Source organism: Pinus tabuliformis, chromosome 2_2 (assembly GCF_031772625.1).
Source record: "Pinus tabuliformis cultivar Carrire ecotype Pingquan chromosome 2_2, CPIR1, whole genome shotgun sequence".
Taxonomy (NCBI): domain Eukaryota; kingdom Viridiplantae; phylum Streptophyta; class Pinopsida; order Pinales; family Pinaceae; genus Pinus; species Pinus tabuliformis.
In genome coordinates this window covers 1,181,841,392-1,181,868,130 of record NC_142300.1, presented here as the reverse complement: position 1 = coordinate 1,181,868,130, position 26,739 = coordinate 1,181,841,392, and the positions used below count along the sequence as shown (strand labels likewise).

Here is a 26,739-nt window from a genome sequence, read left to right as displayed (position 1 = left end):
TATTGAACTTCTTGTTGTTGAAGCATCAGTTGTTGTTGTAGGACCTAGGAACATCTCCATTTTATGGGCATTCTTTAGCGAAGTGACCATACTTATGGCATTTGAAACATTGAACTTTGTCCTTTCTAAATCTCCTTTGGGAGTCCCTGGATACTGGTGCAACTTTTTTTGAATTAGATGGTCTCCCTCTTCCTTTCTTCTTCTTGTCTTGAGTAGTAAATGCAGAGGGTTCTCCTTCTTCATGCTTTTGAATCTTTCCTTTAGAAATGATCCTAGTCTCTTCTTGAGTGCACTTGTTGCTCTCCTTCTTCATGCTTTTGAATCTTTCCTTTAGAAATGATCCTAGTCTCTTCTTGCGTGCACTTGCCAACAAGTTCATCAAATGATGGAAACCTGTCATTGTTGCTTATGGCAGTAATGAATGTCTCCCAAATCAGAGGAAGACCTCCAAGTGCAATGAGTACAAGTTCTCTGTCAGATGTAGTTTCTCCAGCAGATGCTAGTTGATCCTTGAGTTGGGATATCCACATAAAGTATGACTGCGTAGTTTCTCCCTTGTTCATCTTAATGTCCTTGAGATGATTCTTCAAAGGGAGGACCTCATACATCCCAACCAACTTATCATACATTTCTTTGGACTTATTCAATTTAGCAATATAAGTAATCAGATGATCTCTCAAGGAATCAATAATAATTTTCTCGGCCTTGACCTTACCTTTCTTATATTTGGCTTTGACAACAGCGGAAGCATTCTCCGGAGGCACAAGAACTTTTCCTTTAACATATTCCAAAACATCATTTTCATCCAAAGTCACTTCCAACCTAGTCCTCCTACAACATAGTTAGATGAGTCATTTAGCTTCTCTTCAATCTTGAAATATGAAATAGACATCTTGGCAAAATCAAATATTCTTCAGCAGCAGATATGGTATCTTCCAAATTAGTGATTTCTCTTTCTCTTGCCTCCTTGGGCTTGTCTTCACTTCAACTCTGATACCATGTTAATTTTCCAGTGTTCTATGCTTAGCACAATCACTTATTCCAATTCTTCTTCAATTAGCAATCAATTTCTAATATAATTCAATCTTCCAACAACAATAAACAATTGTAGATAGAATAGTAAATCAAATGCGCAATAGAAGACTCCCAAGAACAATAGACATAGTGGTTTGGTCAAAGACCAAGGAAAAAACTCCACAAGGGGTAAACACTTTCCAAATTCTTCTTCTATTAGATTTTCATTAAAAGTTCAGCAGAGAGATACAATATCCAAGTACACCAACGATGAGTCAAAGTCCAATCAATATTAACCAATCAATATACAATCAAAGATGAGCCTAAAAGTCAAATCTGATCGATAGTTAAAGTCTGCAATTCTTGTCAAAGTCAACAACAGTCAAAGATGCCCTAACCAGTCTTGGTCAGTGGTCAAATCTGCCTTCAAAAAGCTTGATCAAACAGTTAAAGAACTCAACCTTCTTTCCTTAGTCAAACCCTGTCAAAGCAGCCTCCAAAAGCTTGGTCAAAGGAGAGATAGAACCTGCGGTCAAACTTCAACAAATCTGCGGTCAACTGTGGTCAAAGTTTGTGGTCAACCTTGGTCAAATAGCCCAGAAAAGTTTAGTCTCTTGTCCCTTGGTTAATGGAACCTTGTAACATTTCTTAATGTGTGATCCAAAGCCTTTGTGTTTCAAATCACTTGAAATTGTTTTATTTGGCAAACACAATTTTTGTTTGAACTTTGAATGCCTTATTCAGATTGATAAGTATGCATGTTTCCTAAATCAATTAGTATGGTAAGTGTCATCTTTTTCACGTTGCCAAATTTTTTAAAAGTTTCAACACTTGTCCAGGAAACACTTGTTCCCTTCATACAAAGTATTGATCCAGCTTCGCTTTCTTTGCTTGATGTGTTTTTGAGCTGACATAATTATCGAAGCACAATGATTAATAACAGCCACCATTCCTTGAATAGGTATCCTTTAAATCATTGTTTTTTACATTTTTGTTTGTTTGTTTGTCAAGTTGTGTGTGATCCTCCAGGTTTGACTTGTGGCTTGGGGAGCCACGATCTAGGGGGCATCTAAACCATCAAAGTCACCCGGAGATCGCACCCGGCCTAGGCCACACCAGCCCTTAGTTGACTGGATTTTTAGCATGTCTCCTCCCCCTAGCACAGGGCACAACCACCCCCCGTGAGGTTTGATCTTGGGTTGCCTTGCTAATGAGGCCCATCCTCAACCAGTTGTGCTAGTGAGACTTGACATCATTGTTTTTTACATTAAAAACAATCTCTTCTTTTATATTCTTCATATTTTACCTCCAGTAATTTCATCTTGAAGCATGTTAGTTAACTGAAGACTCTGCCAGAGGCCAAATCAGTGCTTGACCTGGTCAAGCTCAGAAAGTTCTGTGCTCATCTGACACGTAGCTTAACACACAGGGCCCTGGAAAAAATATGCAAAAAAGTACTAATGCTTCTTAAACCCTATAGCCATTCTCATTGTATCCATTTGATATGTTTGGAGGTGATTTTCTTAATAAACCCTGCCTGCTGTTGAACCCAATTCAGAGCTGATCTGGCACTGACCTGTTGCTGATATAAAAGGACAATCCATCTGTGATTATTGTCAATCCATTTTCTTTCAGAATGAAGAGGTGTAAAAAGGATTCTCTAGTGCCCATTCAGACTGGAGCTGGTGGTAACAACTTGCATTTTAGACTGAGACTTGACTCTTGTATTTCCGATTTCTTTTTATTGTTTGATGGAAGAATTTTGAGGCCCCAAGGCCAAAGGGTTCCCTAAATTGAACTATTCCCAATTTGTCTTCACATGAAAAGTCACATACAGCTACTGTGGAAAACCTTTTTAACAAGGGTTACACTAGCTGAAATGCCTCTCAGTGCATGCTTCAGGGAATGTGAAAGGATACCAAAATCACTTCTCCCCTGCACTCCCACTCTGGAATCGCGCTCAAGACAGAGTCATTGCAAAAATGCCAAAACGAACTGCTTCCAAAATCATGCCCTACAGAAAAAGAGGTGATCCTTGGCTGGAAAAGCATTCTCACTTTCGTGCTCAAGACACAGTCGTTACAAGAATGCCAAAACAAACTGCTTCCAAAATCATGCCCTACACAAAAAGAGATGATCCTTGGCTGGAAAAGTATTCTCACTCTTGTGTTTTTCGCTCCATGGATGCTCCCATGTGTTGGAACGATAAAGAGATCATGGATCTAGGGTGACCATTTCAACAAACCCTAATCCAACATAAACCTTGAACAAAAATCACATAAGGAGAAGTGAACCCTTGAACAAGAGAACATAAGTATGATGCTTTTACACAAAAAGGTCAATCACTAATGAATCAAATACGAAACATGAAGTAGGCATGCCCAACTCAATAAAGGGACAATCATAGCTAATAATAAGAGAGAATGGATTTGTGATGACCCAAACAAATACGAAAGTGTAAGGGTTATTGAATTTCCAACCATCTTTAGCATTGAATTGCTGAACTCCTAAATAAATGTCACCACTAAACTGTTCATCATCTTTGGGGATATGATCCTGAACTTTTCATCCGATAAAGGAGTGTTGTAAAGAAGCATAAATTCAAGGTAAAGAAGGTATAAAAGTGTGTGGGCATATCCAACTCAACATAGTGTGAGTAGTAGCTGGAAAAAGAGAGTGGATTGGGGATGACCCAACTCAAGACAAAGGTGGATCCAATAATCTACTGTAAGAATGTTGCCACCAAATTGCCTATCATCAGGGAAACTATGATAATAAACTGCCCATCTGTTAAAGAAGTGTTGAAAGAAACATCTTGTATAGAGATGAACACTAAGTTGTTCATCACTGAGAGGTTTGTGATCACTGAACTACTCGTCTATGGAAAGAATGTTTCCACAAAATAGGTCATTGTCTGGAAAATATTGTCATTGACTTCATCATCCAATGGAGGAGGGTTGGAAGACACGTCCCAACAATGTTGTACATCTAATGGAAGAATAGTGCCATTGATCTGCCCATCTAAAGAGGTGTCCAAAGGAACTGTTGAAAATGTAACTAGTTTCGTTCTTCATAATTGTTGTACTCATTTCAATATGTATCCTATGTAACAAACAAGAGAAGAAAATAAAAAGTTATTATTATAAAGCATGGGTTTCATGCTCATTATTGATGATCTTCTAGGTAAAAGTATGTTCTTCATGCTTCTAGGGTTTGTTAGGTCTTACGATTTATTGTCATGAGTCAAAGGAGTTAACATCATGTTTATAAGACCCTTCCGTGCAATTTCTAATTGTAAAAAGAATTATTTTTGAGTCTAGAAAGTCTGGGAAACTCCAAAATTACAAGTCGGCCCAAAGGAGGGAATTTGACCCCTTGAGAAAGCAGTGCGACCTCATTTGGTACTCACTCAAATCAAGAAGCTCGATCTCTTTTGGAAGGTACATGGCCAAAGGTACAAAATTGGGTGCGGAATAGGTCAAAGGTACAAAACTTGGTGCGGAACAGGCTGAAGGTATAGAACTGGGTGCAGAATACGCTGAAGGTCGTAGGTACAAAACTGGCCGAAGGTGCAGAACTGAGGTAACAATTGCAGGTTGTAGCTGGATAATGCAGGTTCAAGGAAGGACTTGTTGGAAGGGCTAACTTGGTACTTGGAGAAGGACTTGGTCTAGGGTTTGGGTCTTTGTGTCTAAATTGAAGCAGATTCTAAGAAGAAAAGAGTTTCTGGGTTTTCCCCTTGGAGGGATTTTGCCCTGGTTTGGATCCTAATTTTTGTGTCTTCTGTTGTTTCATTCTTGATATTCGTTTGATGAAAAGATATAAATAAAGAACACAAGAAGAATAAATAAGTTCACAAGAAAATATTAAGGTTAAGGAAAATAAGATTTAAATAAGCTATCGCTTTCCATTTTCCAACAGGAACATCCTATAAGAGACAAAAGATGAGAGTACCCAACTCTAATACAGTAAATCGTAGCTAAAATGAGAGTAGGAAGAGCTAACTCTATATATCTAAAAGAGCTCTAATACAACAAAGAAAGCTCAAAAATAAAAAGGGAGTGGGAGTGTAAATACCCAATGCAGATACACCTAAGAAAACACAACTAAGACAAAGTTCAAATATGACCTAAGAGATAGAACACAACTAAGAGAGCTCAAATATACCCAACACACATGCACCTCACTGAGTGCAACTCAAAAGGAAGGCTGAATGCAAGATCTACACAAGGGATCCTAGCCAAAAAAAAGAAGAGAGTGTGATTATGAATACTCAACTCAAATACAACTAGGAGTGATGATAAATTATATGAGAGTTGGTGTGTGGATATCTAGCTCGAAAGCATGGTCAATTGTAACCAAAAAAGAAAGGATGTCGTACAACAATCTTACAGCAGGCGGATTTCTTCCAGTTAACAGTGAATTTCAGAGCTTGATTTCAGGAGGCCAAGTTATAGGTTTCCTTGTAGTAGTAAAATTTGTGTGTAAAATTTTCTGTGTCTAACCCATATTTTCCAGATTTTAATATTAGTGACAAAGAACAGTTTGGTTGAAGTTTCTGCCATTGCATGTCTGTTTTTCTGCAATCATTTTTCGTTGCAAATTAATTTACTAGGTTAGAACTTAGAATATTAGTGTATTTAATTTACAACTTTTTCAGAATTTATTTGTGAGAAATATTTTCTAGGTTTTCTATTAATTGCTGAGATACAAAGATTAGGGTTGATATTAAAATTCTAACATGGTATTAGAGCTCTAAAACTCTGAAGAACGAAGATCAATGATTTTGACGACAATATATTTTTGAGAGTTTGTGGCTCAAGCAGATCTGGTGATATGACATCATCAAATCTGAGGTATGAAGACAGTTTGGAGGGTGTTGGAAGTTTCAATCCATGGAAGGAAAGGATCACCATTGTTCTTATGGTGAATGGCTTGTGGGAAATTGCGAGCACAAAGATCCAAGTTCCTTTGGATGCTACCTAAGTAGTTGAACATAAGTTAAATATATAAGAGCTAGAGGCATTATTTTGGATGGTGTGAAGGATCACATGATCCCTCACATAATCGAAAATGATACAACACATAAAATGTGGACGACCTTGACCAGACTATACTATGATAGTGTTGATGTTAAAATCCTAACATGGTATTAGAGCTCTAAAACTTCGAAGAAGGGAGATCAGTGATTTTGACGATAGTGTATTTTTTAGGGTTTTGTGGCTAAAGCAGATCTGGTGATATTACATCATCAAATCTGAGGTGTGAAGACAGGTTGGAGGGGGTTGGAAATTTCAATCCATGGAGAGGATCACCATTGTTCTTGTGGTGAATGGCTTGTGGGAAATTGCAAGCACAAAGATCCAAGTTCCTTTGGATGTTACCCAAACAGTTGAACATAGGTTAAATATATAAGAGCTAGTGGCATTATTTTGGATGGTGTGAAGGATCACGTGATCCCTCACATAACATAAAAGGATAGAACACATAAGATGTGGACGGCCTTGACCAGACTATACCAGAGTAGTAACTAGAACAGGAAGATTGAGCTAAAGGAGAAGTTAAGCACCATTCGCATGAACAAATCTGAGACTGCGACTTCTTATCTCACAATGATTCAATAGGTTGGTGATGAACTATCAACAGTGGCGTGGGGGAAGCTGTGAATAATTTGGAGCTTGTAAAAGTAGCTTTGAAGGGTTGTGTCAAGCAATGGACCACTTTTGTAGAGGGGATCCTTGCTAGGTAGGAGCTTCTAGATTGGAACTAGTTGTGGGATGACTTTACCTAGAAGGAGATGTTGGGAAAGTTTAATGACTGGTGGACAACACAAGCGCAGAGATGAGTCATAGCAAGAATCAAGGATTTGTTAGAGATATTAGGAGGATTTTTGGGATCTAAAGAAATTGTAGGAGTTAGTTTAGGATCTAAATCTAATTTTGGTTCAGATCCATTTGTATAAGTGTATGAAGGCATATTAGGCATGAGAGTGTGTGAGAGAGTCAGAGTGGTTGGGAGTCTATGAGAAAGTGGCCAAGGGCAAAGAATGCCCATATGGTAAATCTGGCCATTTGTACTTAATTTTTATGTTAATGAAGATTGTTTCAATTATGTCTACAATTGTCGTGTGTGTGTGAATTCAGATTGGTATGTGTAGGATGTTGCGGCATCAAATTTTGGTATTAGAGCCATTGGGAGTTATTATATTTTTGAATTGTTAGAGAATATTGACTGAAATCACTGCCTATATGCTGTTGATATTAGTGTAGCAATTGAGAGGGTCATATGGACCTGCAACAGTGTGATGAATCGATGTAGAGTAGATCTGCAGGTATTGCATTGTTTGTGGAGCCTGTAAGGAGACGACGTGGAAGCTGAAATTGTTTGGGGCAAGAGTAGTTGAGGAGCCTGAAGTAAAGCTGAAGTATTCTGCACTTGTGTGTAATCTTGTGTGTGGAGCATCCTAGAGAGAAGTCGTGTCCTCTGTGCAGAACTGCAAACAAAAGGAAAGTGAAGTAGGATTGGCTATTAGCGATTTTGTGGAAAAGTCCAAGAGTGCGTAGTCCAGTGAAGAATCGAGACAAAAGATAACACAGTGGCAATTGACTTCATTGCGGGGTGATTTTGGATTAACCCTGAACCCTCACTCAAAGTTCTCTTCCTCTGATTTCCCTTCCATGCTCCGTGAGACTCCTGAGAGCGCGAAGGCCTCAAGAGAACTCTCTATTCTGTTAGCAATATATTTCCACTTTTGAACGATCCAAGTAAAAAAATTAAATCGACAGTGTGATTGGGACGATACACTTCATATCCAGTCCATATATATATGAAGCGGTCTAGTAATCTTCATTGAAGTCACAATAGTTGTAAATAGCACGATCCAATTTTAGAGTCTGCTGTAAGAAGAGTCGTTGGAGGAGGACTGCAGATGCCGAGAGGTCGTTAACGAGATAGTAAAAGCATTGCAAAGGATTGACATTGGGGTCAGTTTAGACTTGTAGCATTCATTAAAGGAGTGTGGCCACGGGCCTGTAGATTTTATCGTGGAATGAGGTACGTTGAACCCTTGCACCGTGAAGTTATAATCAAGTGATCAGATGTTGCCAGTAATCAAATCCTGTAAGAAGTGAACCATTTTGAACTCTGGGTCATGGAAAGAGTTGAAGAAGTGCCTCCATCAATGTGAATCAATGTTGTGTTTTTTGTGATAAATCTTTTTTGTTTTCATCTGGTAAATCCTTTCTTGTTGCATGTGCTAAGTGGACAAGTCATAAAATCATTGTTGTCAAACCAAGTGCTTGTAGATTGTTGTCAAACAAGTTACATCGCATTGGGAAGCATATAACTCAGATTGTTTTAGAAGAATTTTGCAGTGGCGAACTATGTGGTTCGATCTCTGCTTGAAGGCAGTTGCACGGATAGTAAGATGGAGTCTACGTGGTGTTACTGCATAACAAACATACACATGGTTTCCTGAATAATTTCCAGCAGTATGCTCGCCGAGTTATTGCGGTGTAAACAATGGAGGAAAGGGTGACTTCATTTAAAGGATAAGAGTGTGATGGTCCCAACCCTTTTGGCACTGTTACTGCTCAAACTAGCAGGGGTCTTAGGAGGGGATCCTATAGAGCGACTACTAGGTCAAGGGCAACGATGGAGCAATAGCCAACTGTCACCTCAGCTAAGGCTCCCTGCTCTTTACAAACTTTCACCGATGGGAGGAGACTCGGTATGATGGAATCACGAGAATATATGGTCAATGATAAGATAGGGAGGTGATTCTTAGGCGTATTCACAAGAGAGACTCAATGAGATGGGTTGCTTGCTTTAGACCTTTGCACCACGTCACCTTGTTGACTTGTCATGCCATGTCATTCTTTGCTGCCACATCATCTTCTTTCAACCTGTCACAAGCGGCCTTGTGTCACTGTATTGCCATATGATTTTGCCACATCCTTGTCTTTGATAGAGGTTCCATGTGGCACTACCATGTCATCACCTTGTTACCATGTCATACAACACTACCACGTGTCCTTGTCATTCAGCCAATCGTATATTGCCACTTGTATGCTCACTAGGTGTCTGCCATGTGTCATTGTTTTATTAGCCTTGTGAGGGGTTAAATGTTGAGCATCTCTGCACACTGTGCACCATACATGCTTTTGACCATCGTTAGATTAGTTCATGCGCCTTAAGTTGTTGATTGTTGCCAATGTTTGGATTTTCCCTCAACATGTGTCATATTTAACGAATTTGGTGATTTTCAAATAAATTTGGTGTTTTGTGTGGTTGTATCTTCCGGATTCATCGCATCTGTTGTTTTTAGTGCATCGACGTTTCGAACCAGCCTCTGTGGTTCATCATCAGGATGAGAATTATTTGAAGAAGTCAGAGATGGTGTTTTTGTCCTCATTATAGCTGCCAACTTCAAATGATCATAACTTCTCATTTGCGATGAGGTTTTCCAAGTGTGATATACCGTCAGAAAGGTCTCGGAGAGGACTATCCAACCATACCATTCACAGACTCATTAGGACATCATAATTGCAAGAAAAACTCAGTGAACTTCAAACCACTTTGACTTTGTTTGATTGAAGTCATGCAAGAGATTGGACTACCACACTGCTTCCTTTGATTCATGAATGACACTGTTACTTTCCTAACCATTCCCTTTGACATCAATTACACTGGTTGTCATCAATGACAAAACTATGTCCAACACTCTCCTCAGTAAATGAGATGCTCTCATGCTCCCTTTTGATTGAAATCTATGTATTCAAGATAAACAAGACAAAATAGCAAGATAAATAATACAATGAATGTAAACCTAATGCTTAGGTAGATGAGAAGATACTTGATGAGGCACAACTTAGGTTGGTTGGTGTGCCTGTTGCTGCACAAACTAGCATGCTTAGTATATAGGCTAGAGCTAGAAGGCACAACAATTTGGGACAAAGGCACACTGTCACCATAGCCTATGGCCCCTTCTCTTCTCGAATTTTCACAGATGGGAGGAGTCCCAATACCCCTCACTTGTGGTCCAAAGTGAGGCAAAGATGGCCCATTCAATGAAAATGTTCAATTAATGTGCGACCTTTGGGAGAAGCTAGGATGACTTTCCATGAAAAACTTCTTGAGAGAAATACTATGCGAGACCTAGGGTTGAGGTATTTGACAAGGTAAGAGTTCATCCATGGTCAAGATAGTCAAGAGAAAAGGTTTTGAATGGTATGCTACTAAAGTACAAACCTTCAAGGAATTCCTAAGTTGAGGAATGGCTTCTAGGGTTCCCACTTGTTGATCCGAATTAGATCCATCAAGAACTGTCAAAGAACCATGACTGTATTAGGTCGGGACAAATCTCTAAAAATTCCAAAACAGCGATCAAAAACACACCTAAACCAATGGTAATGGAAACCAACGTGGAACGATGAGGACCTCAGTCAAAGCATGTTGACCGAGGCCCATGGAGACTGCGCAGGAGTTCAAAGTAGCCCCTGGGAGCCCCAGATCGGGAAAAGGAGGTGGATTTTGATGCGCGATTAGCACTAATCGCGCATCGCTGGGAAAACGGGGCTGAAATGGGGGAAGCCCAAGCACTCGGACACATGGAAAACCAGAGAACCGCGGGCGGAAAAGGAAAAGCGCTAAAAGGACAAAGGTGGGACCTGTGCTCTAGAAACTGGCGGTATTGAACGGGGCGCCCTCAAAGGGTAAGTGGTTTTGGATGGAAGCGGAGCAATCCCACCCAACGATTGATGCATGGAAAGCAAAGGTGAGAGAAAACCGTCATTGATCACGCGTTATCGGTCAAGCAAGTCAACCACGCGGGACGTGCATATGACGTTGGATCTAGGGGACCCAGATCGGACGGCTGAGATCACACCCGATGGAGGAAGCGGAATCGATGAAGGAATACGCCACGATTTGTAAATATTTGGAATCTGTTTGACCGCCACGATGGAGGAAGAATGCATCCATTATGTAACTGAAGAAACGAACCGACGAAGCAGGCTAGCGCTGTTTAGAGGAGGACATGTGGCCACTCCCTGAGCGTTCATGCTGACGCCGAACCGAGAACTCCAAGCATAGCTGCAGAAGGTGAATCGACAGAGGTGGACTAGGAACTGAACAGGAATGAGGACAAATGGCTAAAAGCCATGAACAGAGATAGAATACACAGTCAAGCTGGAGAATAGTCCGAGAGACGAAGGAAGAAGACAGAGAGACCAGAATCCTAAGAGGAGGACGAAATACATAGAGAAAGAAAACAGTGAAGCAAAAGCAGGAAGAGACAGAGGGTCGAGCTGACCAGCAGCAGCATCGAGCACCAGAGAGCTTGAGAGATTCAAGCCATCCCATATAGGAATCTGTCTGGACTGAGCACCACATTTGGCTCTTTCCAGTATAGACCAGAAGGTCATAGAGCTGGTAGGAAGAAGAAGTTTGTGTACTCTAGTGGCTTGGGGAATCCAAGAACCACCCTGCCAAGCAAACCTACTTCAGGAGAACTCACATTGAGTCCCTATATTGTAATTCTCTACTTAAGGGCACAATAAAACAAGGCCACCATTGAAATCTGGACTAGAGATGTAGCCCTAGAGAATAGGGTGAACTCCTTATTAAAGTTGTTTGTGTCTTTGTGTTTGCTTACTGTATTTCTCTGTTGTATTTCCATTTTGTTGTCTGTGTATTAGCAATCTGATCGATTCGTTTCTTCAATAACACAGAACACACACCAGCACATGAGTCTGTAATACTTTTGTTTAATAAATCTTAACTGATGTCACTCATAGGGTGATTATCAGATCAAGTGGTATCAGAGCTCTAGGCTGTAAGGTTAGACAAGCTTGTGTTGGTTTAGTTGTTGAATGCTCACGAGATCAAAGCTCAAATTAGGAGAAGGAGAGTTGGTCAAAACTAATCCTGAAATTGGGAGAGTCTATTCTCGGAAGACAATGTCAGAGGAAGGTTCTATGGGGTCGGACCCTCAATTCATGGAGAGTTTCCTAGCTATAAAGTCTATGGTAGAAGAAATGTATAGGGACTTTAGAAAGCATAAGGATGAAGATTCATCAGGTTCTGAACAAGATAAAGAAGAAGATGAGTCTCTTTCCCATGACCACTCAAAAGGAAAGGGGAAAGAGGAAAGATTTCTCACACCTCCTAATAGCCCTGTGCATAATAAGAAAGCATCTTTGATTAAGCTAGATGTTAAATTTGATTTGCCGATATATTATGGAGAGCTAAATGCTGAAAATTTGGACAATTGGATTAGACAAATTGATGTGTATTACAGAGTGCAAAATATCAACTCAGACAAGAGTAAAATTCAGCTGGCAAGCCTACGCCTAGGAGGCAGTGCCTTGGTTTGGTGGGAAGGCAGAACCCAAGATGACATGAAGAAACATGGTAAGACCATCTCTGTCTGGAGTGAATTTGTTTTTGCAATCAAAAAGCAGTTCTATCCATTGGCCTACATACAACAAGCCATGATGAGTTGGAAAACTCTTCGGCAGTTGAAAGGGAAAAGTGTGCAAGGGTATACTCAAGAATTTAGAAAGAGAGCATTGATGTTGGGCATCTCATTAGACTCACCAGAGACTCTTTTGAAGTACATTGGTCGTCTACACAGCTACGTGAGGCATACCATCCTCATGTTTAATCCCACTAGTATAGATGAGGTATCTGTACAAGCTACTCATCTAGAAGCTAGAGGAAAGAATGGAAATCCAGAAGTTGGGGGACCATCCCAACCCACTGTAAGCAAGAGCAAGGAGAAAAGAAAGTAGAAGTGGAAAGTAAGGAAGGCTAACACCGTACAGAAAGGCAAAGCTTCATGCACACACTTTAAAAAGGAGGGGCATGATGATGAGCATTGTTGGATTCTGCATCAAGAGCTGAGACCTAAGAAGTTCGAGGGAAAGAAGAAGAAGATTGCTGCAACTATTCAGAAAGATTTGGGGTCAGACTCGAGAGATGAAACAATCATTGCAGCCACAAGTATAAAAGGTAATAATTTTGAAGCATCTACTAGTAATTCTACTCAAACTATTATTGATGAAGAACATGTGAGAAAAAGACATGAGATTTTTCATATTCGAGTTATTGCCAAGCATCAAAAGATTGATACCTTGTTTGATAGTGGCTCACAAGTAAATTTGATTTTGGAAGCAACTGTAAAGAAATTGGGATTAGCAACTACACCTCACAAGAAACCATACCCATTAGGATGGTTGAATGATAAAGCACAACTACAAGTGACTAGACAGCGCAAACTCAAGTTTTCTTTTGGATCAGCATTTGTAGATGAGGTTGAGTTAGACATAATTCCTTTGGATATATGTGGAATTGTTTTAGGAAGTCCTTACTTGTATGATAGAATGGCTATTTTCTATAGAGCTGAGAACAAGTATCTACTTGTTAAAGGTGGAATCGAATACTTTGTAAGAGCTCACAATCTCAAGAACAATTATACTCTCATAAATTCTGGGCATATGAAAAGAATGATAAATTCATGCAAACAATTCTTACTAATGGTTGTAAAGGAAAAGAATCCTGATAGAACCAATGTATTTGAGGGTTGTAATGCTTAGCAGCAAACTGATATAGAAAACATTGTTTCAGAGTATGATGTCCTGTTTTAGGAACCTAAAGGTCTGCCACACAAAAGGGAAATAGTACATGATATTATTTTGCAGCAAGATGTTCCATTGCCTAACATTGGGATGTACAGGTTGTCTGCTTTAGAGAATGCTGAAATCAAGAACCAGGTGCAGGAGTTGCTCGAGAAGGGATTCATCAGGCCTAGCACATCATCATGTGGGTCACCAATTGTTTTGGTGAGAAAGAAAGATGGCTCGTGGAGAATGTGCATTGACTACCGAGCACTGAGTAGGATAACAATAAAAAATCGTTATCCCCTTCCTCGCATAGATGATCTTTTAGATCAATTGAAGGAAGTTGTTTATTTCACCAAGCTGGATTTGCATAGTGGATACCATCTGGTTAGAGTTGCAGAGAAAGATACATGGAAGACTGCTTTCAAAACAAAGCAGGGATTGTATGAGTGGCTGGTTATGCCTTTTGGATTTACCAATGCTCCTGCTAATTTCATGAGATTAATGAATGATGTACTTAGGCCTTTTCTTGATGATTTTGTTATTGTGTATCTGGATGACATTCTGATTTTTAGTAAAACGTGGGAAGAACACTTTAAGCATGTTAAGCATACATTAGATGTTTTGAAAAGAGAAAAACTTTATGTTAAACTCTCAAAATGTGAATTTGGAAAAACATCTCTAAATTATTTGGGTCATATAGTAGGGGGTGGTGAATTGAAAATAGATCCCTCTAAAGTGGTAGTCATTGTAAGTTGGCTTAAACCCAAGTCTGCTACAGAAGTGAGAAGCTTCTTAGGAGTAGCACAATATTGGAGGAAGTTCATTTCTAATTTTTCCTCAATTGAAGCTCCCTTATATGCTTTGACATGATTGAACAAGGTGTTTCAATGGGGAGGAAAACATCAGAAAGCCTTCGACACCTTGAAAGAAAACATTAGTACAACACCTGTACTAGCGCTGCTAGATCTACAAAGACCGTTTGAAATCCACAAACCGATGGCCAGACGGAAGTAGTTAATAGGACAGTGATCCAGTTACTAAAGGGATATTGCGGCAAACATCCTAAGCTTTGGGATGAACATTTGTGTTATGTATAGCATGCTTACAACAAAGCCAAACACTCTTCTACATAGAGATCTCCTTTTGAGACCTGTTTTGGTTTCATACCAAGGTCTCCTTTGGATTTTGTCTTCGGTAAAGATACCATGGTTGATGGACACAGTGATGTGGACAAGGCAAGTAGGTTCATTGAACAGATCCACGAGATTAACCAGGCAGTACAGGAACAGTTGGAAAAGAGCCAAGCCAAATACAAATCTAGGCATGACAAGCATCGGATGGAGCATAGTTTTCAAGTTGGAGACCAGGTCTGGCTATATATCAGCAAGGATAGGATGCAAGGTGAAGGTAAAAAGAAAAATCCTATCAAGTGTCGTAAATGCAGACTTCTTGAGATTGTTTGAACCTTCAATGATTGAGGATCTTGAAGAGCAAAGTCAATTGCCTTCTATTGATGACCTGTTACCTGAATATCTTAATGAATTGCAGGAATACATAGTCTTGGACATGAAGGTGAGGACGATGCGCAGTGGAGATGTTGAGTACCTCAGAATTGGACTCAAAGGTTCGAAGCCGAGCAGTGCAAAGTGGATTGAGATTGGACAAGTGAGACAGTAGTATCCTCACTTAGTCGATGCTTGAAAGAAAACCAAATTTTTGTGGTCCAAAAGCTTTTTTAGTGGGGAGGTCGCGATCTGAATTGGATCCATCAAGAACTGTCAAAGAACCATGATTGTATCAGGTCGGGACAAATCTCTAAAAATTCCAAAACAGTGATCAAAAACACCCCTGAACCAGTGGCAATGGCAGCCAACATGGAACAACGAGGACCTCGGTCAAAGCACGTTGACCGAGGCCCATGGAGACTACGCAGGAGGTCAAAGTAGCCCTTGCGAGCCCCGAATCAGGAAAAGGAGGTGGATTTTGATGTGTCGCTAGGAAAACAGGGCCGAAATGGGGGAAGCCTGAGCACTCGGACGCATGGTGAACCGGAGAACCGCGGGCAGAAAAGGCAAAGCGCTAAAAGGACAAAGGCAGGACCCACGCTCTGCAAAGTGGTGGTATTGATCAGGCACCCTCAAACGGGAAGCAGTTTTGGATGGAAGCGAAACGGTCCCACTCAACGACTGACGTGTGGCAAGCAGAGGTGAGAGAAAACTACCGTTGATCGTGCATTATCGGTCGAGCAAGTCAACTACGCGGGATGTGCATATGACGTTGGATCTGGGGGACCCAGATCAGACGACTGAGATTGCGCCTGATGGAGGAAGTGGAATCGACGAAGGAATACGCTGCGATTTGTAAAGATTTCGAATTCGTTTGACCGCCATGGTGGAGGAAGAACGCATCCACAACGTAATTGAAGAAACGAACCGATGAAGCAGGCTGGCATTGTTTAGAGGAGGACATGTGGCCACTCCTTGAGCATTCATGCTGACGCCAAACCAAGAACTCCAAGCACAGCTGCAGAAGGTGAATTAATAGAGGCAGACGAGGAACCGAACATGCATGAGGATGAATGGCTAAAAGCCATGAATAGAGACAGAATACACAATCAAGTCAGAGAACAGTGCGAGAGATGAAGGAAGAAGAAAGACATACCAGAATCCCGAGAGGAGGACGGAATACACAGAGAAAGAAAATAGTGAAGCAAAAGCATGAAGAGACAAAGGGCTGAGCTGACCAGCGGTAGCATCGAGCACTAGAGGGCTTGAGAGATTCAAGCCATCCCATAGAGGAACCTATCTGGACTGAGCACCACATTTTGCTCTTTCCACTATAGACCAGAAGGTCACAGAGCTGGTAGGAAGAAGAAGTTTGTGTACTCTAGTGGCTTGGGAATCCAAGAACCACCCTATCAAGCAAACCTGCTTTAGGAGAACTCACATTGAGTCTCTGTATTGTAATTCTCTGCTTAAGGGCACAATAAAACAAGGCCACCACTGAAAGCTAGACCGGAGATGTAACCCTGGAGAATAGGGTGAACTCCTTATTAAAATTGTTTGTGTCTTTGTGTTTGTTTACTGTATTTCTCTGTTGTCTTTCCATTTTATTATATGTGTATTGGTAATATGATCGATCCGTTGCTTCAATAACATAGAACACACACCAGCACATGAGTCTGTAATACCTTTGTTTAATAAATCTTAACTGATGTCACTCATAGGGTGATTATCAGATCACTTGTTGTGCTATTTAGGACATCAAATAAAATGAGATTCTACCATCGAAATTCATTCAAAACTTGAGGATGCCTAGAGGAGAGACCAAAGAACAACCCTGTCTAGACAGAATTCAAAGCGCACTCTCTTAGAGGATTTCACACCAAGCCCTAGACAAGCCTCCCTATGCTTAAAGGGACGAAGAAAGAGGGAAGAAAAGAGGTGAAAAGAATGATGTTTCAATGAGTTAATGTGATCACCAAGTATATAGGACCAGTGCCTAGATTTGGGAAGATTGTAGTCAAAATAATCTTGATTTCAGAATTTCGCTCTTCAAGGAGACCTAAAAGCAGCTTAAAATGCCCTAATGGAGGCAACTTCATAACTACCTTAGAATTTTACACTTCAATGGCTAGAATTAATGGAGTTTCAAGGATGCAATATATAGAACAACCTCTAGGAACATTCGTTCATTCATTGTCAATGAGTAACACATGCAAAATTTCTAACAACTTCAATGTTCTAACAAAATTAGGTCACATTTAAAACCATAGACACTATTCCATGCATTAGACATCCATTAGATCAGAAATATAACATTAAACAAGACTTACAAGACAATGAAGAGTATATCCATCCATCAATTTGCCAAAAAGAAGCTCCACGAGAGATGGAATTTTTCCAAACATCAAAATGCTTTTAATCATCCAAAATCATTTCACAAGTTGCAGACCGAAAATCTCTAATGAGGCTGGTTGAAAATCCAAAGTGTGATGATCCAAAATGAGAGAGTGTCTCTCTTATTTATACAAGTCTTATGAATTCGATTTCCTAATGAGGAAGCCCCTGAAGTAATTAATGCAAAGTGCTCTCCAATATTAGTATTGAGGCATCATGTGCTAGGAATGAGGGTGAGGGCCTCAAAAGTGATGAATAGGGTTGATTCCCTCCAAATGCTGCAAAACATCTCCAAACCCCAATTTGGGCTTCGTGGGCTCCAAATGGGTCTCATGGGTCTCCAAATGGCTCAATATCATGTCGATGCTCCATCAATGAGGGCTAGAAGATGACACATGGCCTCCCATGTCTCTCTGAGTGACACAAAGCCTCATTTGGGCCCTGGATCAGTTGCCAAGTATCAGGGGAAAATGTGTGGTCAACTTGGCAATGTGGTCCGAGTGCATCATCATCTCTATATGGCTGGGGCACGAACAAGCAATGTGTGTGGCATTGAGAAGCCCAAGTTTGTCAACGCTCACCCTAAAAGTGCTATTATGACCCTCTGGAAGGCTTGGATCTAGTATAGGGAGGCCAAATCCAAGATGAAGACCCACCTGCAATCTTGTATGAGATCCAATGCATCTCCTCACCTTCCAGTACAACAATTCATTAATGCAATTGAGTAAATAAGCTTGCTAATCAAGGGTAGAAGTGGACACTTATTAGTGGCATGCCCTTCCAAATGGGCTTTAAACATGTATAGGTGTTACCTTGCTCGACAAGTGAGGTTAATGAAGGACCCTATTATGTCATTTCAACCTTTAGGGAGTGACAAGTCCATGGTACACCCATCAAATGGAAGTGTCATGTGAAACAATGATGGAACAAAGTGGGGTAAAAGGAGAGGCTCCAAGCCAGATGCCATGGGACAAGGGTAGCCATAATGAAGGAGGCGCATATGTTGGGTGTATGGGTGTAGGAGGGAGCAATCATGGTACATGAGTTTCCCCGACCTTTGTTTTTCCACCCTTCTTCATATGCCTTTTGCCTTTTATTGCTTTTTCTTCATTTTACTGCTCGGGGCTCTAGGGATGAGAGCATGATGTGTAAGATGTAGCAGTGAATACCCCCTTAAGGTGGGGTAGTTCATTGCCCGGGTTGGGATAATGATGGGTTCCTTAATGTCGCAAAGGGGTACTCATAGGGGCCCTAGGAGCCAGGGTGATGGCCATAATGATAGGGGCTAGAGATCATGTTTGGCTTTTGCCCACACGCTAAATTTTATTGTCTTGGCCATCTTTTGCGTTTTGTGGTACATTTCTTGTTGTATGTGGCAATATTATGATTTTAACTTTCTTTTTAGCTACATCAACCTTCAGGGCATTGTTCCAGGTCTGACCCAAGGTGTGGTCAAGGGGAGGGGGAGGCTAACACCTTGTGGACCTAGATGGGGAAAATGTGAAAAGTGCTTGTAATGAGCAGAGGGAAGCAAGATATACGATATCGGGAAGCGGGACCACAGAACCAAAATTAGGGTTTGTCATGTAGTGCCAATCCTTAAAGCTAGTAGCCAATAAGGAGATCCCACAGGATTAGGATAGAAGATTAACCCCCAAGTTGAGGTAAGGGAATAAGAGTACAATCAAAGCTTGTTCTTTCCACTGAATCCCCCCAGTAATCCACGCCCAAATGTGCCTAAGAAAAGCAAGCACAAGCACCCAATTAGATAATGAAAAATCATACCTTCGGGGTTGGATGGCCCACCTTCAAACATATAATCATAACAGATGAGCGGGGGCACACAATGGCTAGTTCCGGTGGCGGAGAATAGTAGCACATCGAGATATCAAGTGGCTACAAGGGGCTGATGGCTGTCGGTTGAGGACAAATCTAGAAGAAAATTCTCCTATAGGAGTCACCCACTAGTGGTGGGTAACAATGTTGTTGAATATTTTGGAGAATGCATATGATTTTGGTTTGGATATCAACATTCCCTTGGTTGGTCCTTATACCTTTGTATAGTGGTTGGATGTAAAGACTAGTGGGGCTTTTCCTTGAGCAATGTTGCTCCTTTGTCATTTGACTTGTTTTTAGTTGAAATATCATAGAACTTAGATCTATATCTTTGGAATTTTCTAACATGATGAGAAATACAATGGTGATAGATGATTTGTCAATCATAATTATTTGCTACATTATGATATAATCATTTATGTTTTGATATATTAATAATAATTATGTTATAATTTTAAGATCATGGACTTGCTAGACACTAAATTGATGTATGAGATCCCCTTGTTTCTGGGACATTTGATCGGCTTTGCACAACAACTTCTTTTCCTAGTCTATGGAGGTGTACATGCCCTACCACCCTAGATACAAACTTGGTACTATGCTACATGTAATGATGTATGTTATTGTATAAGATTTGAATGATTTATGTTTCATGTAATAATCCCATGTGTTTCGTTGGTTTCGTGTCCCCATATCTTGGAGCTTGGGACATTGTTTTCATTTCACTGTGTTATACCTCCAAATCTCACTCTTGATGTTTGTGATGTTGCACTCATGGCCTAGGGAAATCCCTCCTTCTAGACCTGGTCCAAATACTTAAAAAACAGTGTTTTACTCCCTATGCGCGACATTTCCCTGAGCTAAATGCATGTGTACGTAGGTCTGTGTATACCCAACCCACGTATATGTCTTAAAACACTTAAAAAAAATAAATCTCCTTAATTTCAAGCAGAGATCATGGGTTTTACCTGTTGATTAGCTATTAGTGCCTGTGGCCCAACTGTTCCCAACGAATTCCCAACTAAAAAACTACTTTGTGAGAAGTATAAAAAGGCTTCAATGGGAAGGCCTAAGGAGGAGAGAATAGAGAGAAAAATCACGCTACTGAGATTATCCTTGACGAGGTCTAAAGATCCTTGTGCTTCCAGCACTTCCCCCATTATAGGAAACCCTTGTTTTCTTGAGTTATGATGACTTTCCATTAGTTGAGATATCTTGGAGTAAGTCATGGAAGGATTTTGTTGAAGGCTTGAGACTGGACAAATCTGGAGGACGGTTCCGCTTGGAGCCTGCGAAAGGAAGACTCAGGTGAAATCATTCCTTTATGTACTTTAGTTATCTATAATAAAAGAAACACTTGTCTTGTTCCTGATATAAATCTTCTTCATGTTTATGATATCAATGTTATGATTCACATATAAATGGTTGTTTTAATTGTATAACTAACTACCTTTCAATATGCTATGAACATGATTTCTTTATGATGCTTAGTGAATATACTACTGTGCATTCTGGAATTGATTGTTTTGCAAGTTGAAGGATCAAAAGGAACTCTAAGAGGGTTTGGACCCTGGCTGGATCTTCCCAAATGAAGGACCGCCAGGTGCATCTCTCTTTGTGTAGTTTGTTTATATTAGCATCATGGCTGTGTGGAATGCTTGTTTTTCTTTGTAGATAACCCCCGATCTACTAGGGTATCAACCCAAGACCCTAGGGGAATTTATCCCTCAAAACACTGGACACTACCTAACTCATTTTTGCACCTTAATGGTTAGATTTTGTAACTGTAACTAGTTGTTTACTAATTGTCTTCGGTTCTAGATGTTATGCTCCCCTTTGAAGTTCCTTTTGATTGTGTATTTGGTAGTGAATAAATTTCTAGGCTTCCATAATTGAATTTTAATCATTGTTTAAAACCTTAATAGCAATGTGTTTGGGCTTTAGACATTATTGCCATGGAGGGGATTGTATTGGTTCTAGGTGGCTAGTGGTGATATAAGCTAGTGAGTAGATAGAGAAGTATATATCTTAGAGTCCTTGAAGTTAAGATGAAGATCTCAAAGGATTGTTGATTCGAAGAATAAAAGGGTCCATTTGTCCTCCCTTAATTGCTTTGCATGAAATATTAGTAGTTGGGCCCCTTTATCCTCCCTTGTCTTTGAGTTGCTAGCTCAGTGTAACAATCTTTTGATTTGAGAATTTATTCACCCTACTCCTTGCATAGGTTTCTAGTATATGGTGGTATGGAGGACCATGAGCTGATTTGTTAGAACTTGTATAGGCAACCAACTATTGGGTTTGAGCCTTCCTCCTTATCTCTGTACCCTCATTGGCCCAACCTGCACGATGGCTCTATTGAAGATCTACTATGGTGATATTGGGTGTTTCATCAAGATTGTAATAAGATTGTTACCTCTTGACAACACGATTAGTGTGTAGGATGAGCGTGGGGTCCTGATCACTATAAATAATAAGATTGTTTGTACCTTCAAATAAGGGTAAAATCTATGCTTGATCTAATGGAGAGAATAAGGACTGCTGATTTAATGGCATTTGTCACCCATTGATTTGTACACAAGTGAACCAACTTTCACACATCTTGGCTTTTGATATTAAACTACTAGTTTGGTAGGTACATGGTATCTCCTAATAGGTGCAATGTGTCTTCTCTAGATTGGGGAATCTACTTGTTGTTGAGTAATGGTAATTCTTGTCAACTTGATTAGCCTAATGAGATTTATCATCAACTTTGCACTTTTCCTCGTTTATTGCTTTGACTGAATTGGACTTGATTGAGATGAGTGGGATTTGATTATCAAGGTATTGTATTGACTTCCCTTTGCCTTGATAGTATCCTTTTACCTAATAGCTTGAGAGTTGGTCAATTTTGTTTGTGGCATTCCTAAGATCATTTGTTGGCTTCATAGTTATTTGATTTGATTCACCAAATCGAGGATTAGGCCACCAACTTTCGACTCAATCGACCTATATGGCCTTCTGTTGATTCCTATGCATATTCCAATGATTCTTTTGATGCAATGGGTTGATATGAGTTTGACTTGATAGGAGATGGTGTGTGGGCCTTGACTGGATGACATAATAAAGCCTTCCTCTCATCTTTAAAGTATTAGAATATAAGGTTTATATGCTAAGTAACATGACACCTCCAAATAGGGCTCGTGTCCCTATCCTACGTGTCAGATACGAATATGTGAGGACACATGTTTGGCATGTGTCGTATTCACAGGACACCTACCAAACACATGTTTGACACATGCTCCCATAGTGTCCCCCGTAAAAGAAGCTTGCACCCCATAAAAACACATTTTCCCCTTCATTTGAGCTCATTTCACTCAACAGGTTGGACATATAAGACATTTCGTAGTGCAACTAAGGTTATTGTGTAGTGTTAGAAGGGATTCCGAGTGTTGTGCAAGTGGATTTGTCCACCAGTCTTCAAGGTTTTTTCCTGTAGTAGTCCATTGTCTTCCTCTTTTCACAAAAATCATGGCTCAATCATGAAGGGCAGTTGGAAAAAGTAAAAGGAAAGTGAGTAATGCTCCCACAAATGGTTCCGCCCCTTGCCCCCCTTCCTTCATTTTCTTCATGGTTTGCTAGTGTTACATCTGCTAGAAGTGGGGCTGCAATAGTCGTGCTTCAATATGATTAAAAAACATTATTTTAGCAAGACATTAAGGATAAAGAGAAAATGTGTATAATTGAACTTTTATCATTATCATGTAAATTCTAAATGTTTTTAGTTTCTAAAAAAAAAAATCTTTGTCTATATTCATTTTTGTATGTTTAATTTACTAATTTGTTATAGTTTTTAATATTTATGAAAAATTTGTGTGTGTGTGTGTGGGATGTGTCCTCTATGTCCTATTTTTGTGTTCAACGTGTCTCTTGTTGGACACTTATATTTTTGTGTCCTACATGTCTCGTGTCACTGTGTCATGTGACTTAGATTATATGTATAATAGTCACCTCAGTGGCTTCGATGTTTCGATATATTATTAGCTTTTAGGGGTTTCAGACAAAATATGACCTCTTGAACTCTATATAAGAGGTGATTCTTATTGTAATAGTCTAAAATATTTTCATGATATATTATTGTGCTTATTGTTGAGAAATGTAACTAGTATCAGTCTTCATAATTGTATTTGAGTCACGATGTAATGTATTTGTCAAAAGAAAGAAAAAGAAAATTTATATTAAAAGAAAATTATTTATAATCATGGGTTTCATGCTTTGTTTATTTTGTTTCTAGGTCAAAAGCCTCCATTGAAGGCTTCTAGGGTTTATGTCATGAGTCTTAGTCCTTTCAATTATGTAATAGATCCTTCTTGGGCCTTTGTATGTCAAGGAAGAAATTTATTTTTGAGTCTAAAGTGTCATTTATGCCTCCTCCACCAAGTCGGCTTGCCCTCTAGTAAAGTTAGCCTCATTAGGGGAATTTGACCTCACAAAACCATTATAAATAAGAAGTTACCAGACCTAATTTTAATTTTGTACAATCAATCAAGCAAGTTTCAATCTGCAGTTGCAATAGGAGAAAAGAAGTGTGAAATGCCTAGAAGAGGAAGAAGAAACCCTAGCAAAGGAAGGAGGAACCCTAGCTAAGACAAAAAGTTGTTTTTCTCTTGTTTTTGGCTCACACGTGTTAGTTTCTGGGTTACAGAATGAGGGACAAAGTTGTAGGTCTACAGTAAGGCTGAAATTTTGTTGCAAGAGGATCAAAATCCAAGGTTGTTGCAGGGTTGAAGCAATTTGACTTGAGTTGACTTTTGATGTTTGGGTAATCGTCTTGGCAAGTTTACTTGGTGGGCTAAAGGAGATCTTATTTTTGGTCATAGGCCTTGGTTATCTCATTTGATTTGGTTCTAAAGAAAAGAAGAGGAAATTTTGGGTTTTACCCTAGAAAAGGGGTTTTAGCCCTGTTTGGGAACCTACATCCTGTGTCCCTGTTGTGTTGATCTTCATATTTTGTTTTTTATAGTTGCTTGATGACAATAAGATAAAGGAAGACATAAAAGAAGCTAATAAATATCACTAAGTAGTCATAGTAATTGTCAAGATAAAGGAAATATTTCCGCCTTTTTTATTTTCTAACATGGTATTAGAGCTAAGGTGAAAAGGAAGGAAAAAGGCAGCTAGAAGATCAATAGCTCTCATCAACTTAAGGAAGATTTATAGAGAAGTTTTCAAGGAATATCATAAGGAGAATAAAAATTCCATTCAATAGAAGGAATGAAGTCCTGAAAGGAAGTTGAAAGTTACAAGTACATCTATGGCCTCTTTAATGAAGTCTGAGAACAAGCTTCAAGGAGAATCTAATTATAGAGCATGGAAAACAAGGATGGACCTCATCCTTGCAAAGAATAAAGTATTGGAATTTGTACAAGGAAAAGTCAAGGATCCTGCAGATGAAGCTGGAAAGGAAAAGTACAAGGAGACTAATAATCTTGCCATGAACTTAATTGTGGATGGAGTCAAAGACAATTTGATTCCCTATATATCCACTCTAGGCTTTTCAATAAATATGTATAATACTCTCAAAATTGTTTACAATAAAAAATATTGGACAAGTGGCAAGCTCAAAGAATGAGCTACGAACAATTAAGACGACAAAGGATGATACAATGCGTTCCTATTTTGTAAGAATTGCTCTTATAAAGGATGAACTTCAAGCAATTGATGAGCTAGTCCCAGAGAAGGAACTTGTGATTGCTACCCTTTTAGGACTACCAAAATCTTGGAATGCATTTGCAGCAGGAATTAGTAGTTGGAAGAACTCTCCATCCTTCGAAGAGATGTGGTTTTCTTGTATACAAGAAGAGGCTCATTTATCCATGACAAAGGGTAAACAAGAAATAAAGAAAATACCACAAATGCCTACTCTACTCATGTCGAGAAGAAAGGAGGATTTAAGATGTTTAAAGGGTCAAAGAAGAAGAGTGATCTATCCAAAATAGAATGTTACAATTGTCATAAGATGGGACACTACATGAGTTAATGTCCCGATAATCCTAAAAATAAGAAGAGAGAAAGGGATCAAGCTAATGTTGCAGCTGATGAAAATCCTCAAAAGAAGTCTAAAAATGACGACACCAAAGTCAAAGACTTATTCTATTAAGCCTTATATATCCTCCGCTTATAGTTTAGGCTATTGTTCTTTCCATTATATTTGATTTCTAGGGTTTATAGATTTATTATGTTTTGTTCTTGAGTTGTTTTGATGTAAAGGGATCCCTCACAAGACTAGGTTAATCAAGAGGGAGCTTCTCCACATTTTTCACAAAAGATAAGTATCCTGTTCTTTATTTGTTTTCTTTTTCTTTGTTGACTTCCTCTATGGTGTTTAGTTTCATTTGTGCATGCTTATAATCCTCTCTTGTATTTTCCTTGGAAGGGAAGTTTGCAGGAAAACTTTAAAGAGGGAGCTTACAATAAGAATTATGGCTAGATTTAGAGGGAGACTCTAATAAGAGGAAGCTTTGTTGAAAAGAGAGCCCTTTCAATAGGAAACCCTAAAAGGTTTGTAAAAAGAAGCAACTTAAGGTATATTTAAGATTACAAGATTTGTTGTAGACATTTCTCATATAAGAAGGTATGATTATATTGAAATTTACTTTATATTACTAACTCTCCCATGTCTAGGGTTTTGAATCATAATGATTATTGTTTGTTAGGGTGATTATTCTTTAGATTAGATCAACCCTTACCATTCACTGTGAAACCCTAGTCTTGTTGGCATTATGGCACTGATTTAGAGCTATGGCACAGATGTTGTCCTTGATGGCAACTCTCTCTGGTGATAGATCTCAGTTCCAGATCTCAATTCAGGCATTCAGAATGAAGAAAAAGATATATACGCAGGTTCACCTAGACAAAGGCACGTATACACGTGGGTGAGACGTTACAGAGGCGCGTATGCGTATACACACACTTTCATGCAAGGAAAAGCACGTATATGTTGGAGAACTCACTTTTGGTCCGTGGTAGTTAGTCCTTGGTATTTGAACCTATGGTTTTGTACCATGGTATCTCGTCAAAAGTGTTGATCCCAAGTATTGGGTCCATGGTATTGTTTTATTATGGTTTTGGACCATGGTATTGTGAAAGGCCTAAGACTATAAAAGAGGAAGGAGATCATTTGGAAAAGGAACATCTAAATTAATCGAATATCTAATAAGTGCTAGATCTGAAATATTGGTGATTGGGGTTATGGTGCAGATCTGGATTTGAATGAAGGAGGAACCTTAGCGCAAAGAAGGATAAGTTCTATTGATGGGTCATAATCTTTTGGCTTGAATGATAGCATCTTTGTATGATTTTGATCTGTTATATGTGGCGCATGCTTGATC

General features: G+C 39.5%; 1 protein-coding gene across 1 annotated transcript in view; it reads right to left on the bottom strand.

Annotated features, from left to right (window-relative positions):
- Positions 1-272: 272 nt before the first annotated feature.
- Positions 273-26,739, bottom strand: part of LOC149197696 (uncharacterized) — a 112,333-nt gene continuing 85,866 nt past the window's right edge. Inside the window, exon 5 of the mRNA XM_089408771.1 lies at positions 273-775. Coding sequence (XP_089264897.1) covers positions 273-775 — 503 coding nt within the window. The remainder of the gene's footprint in view (positions 776-26,739) is intronic.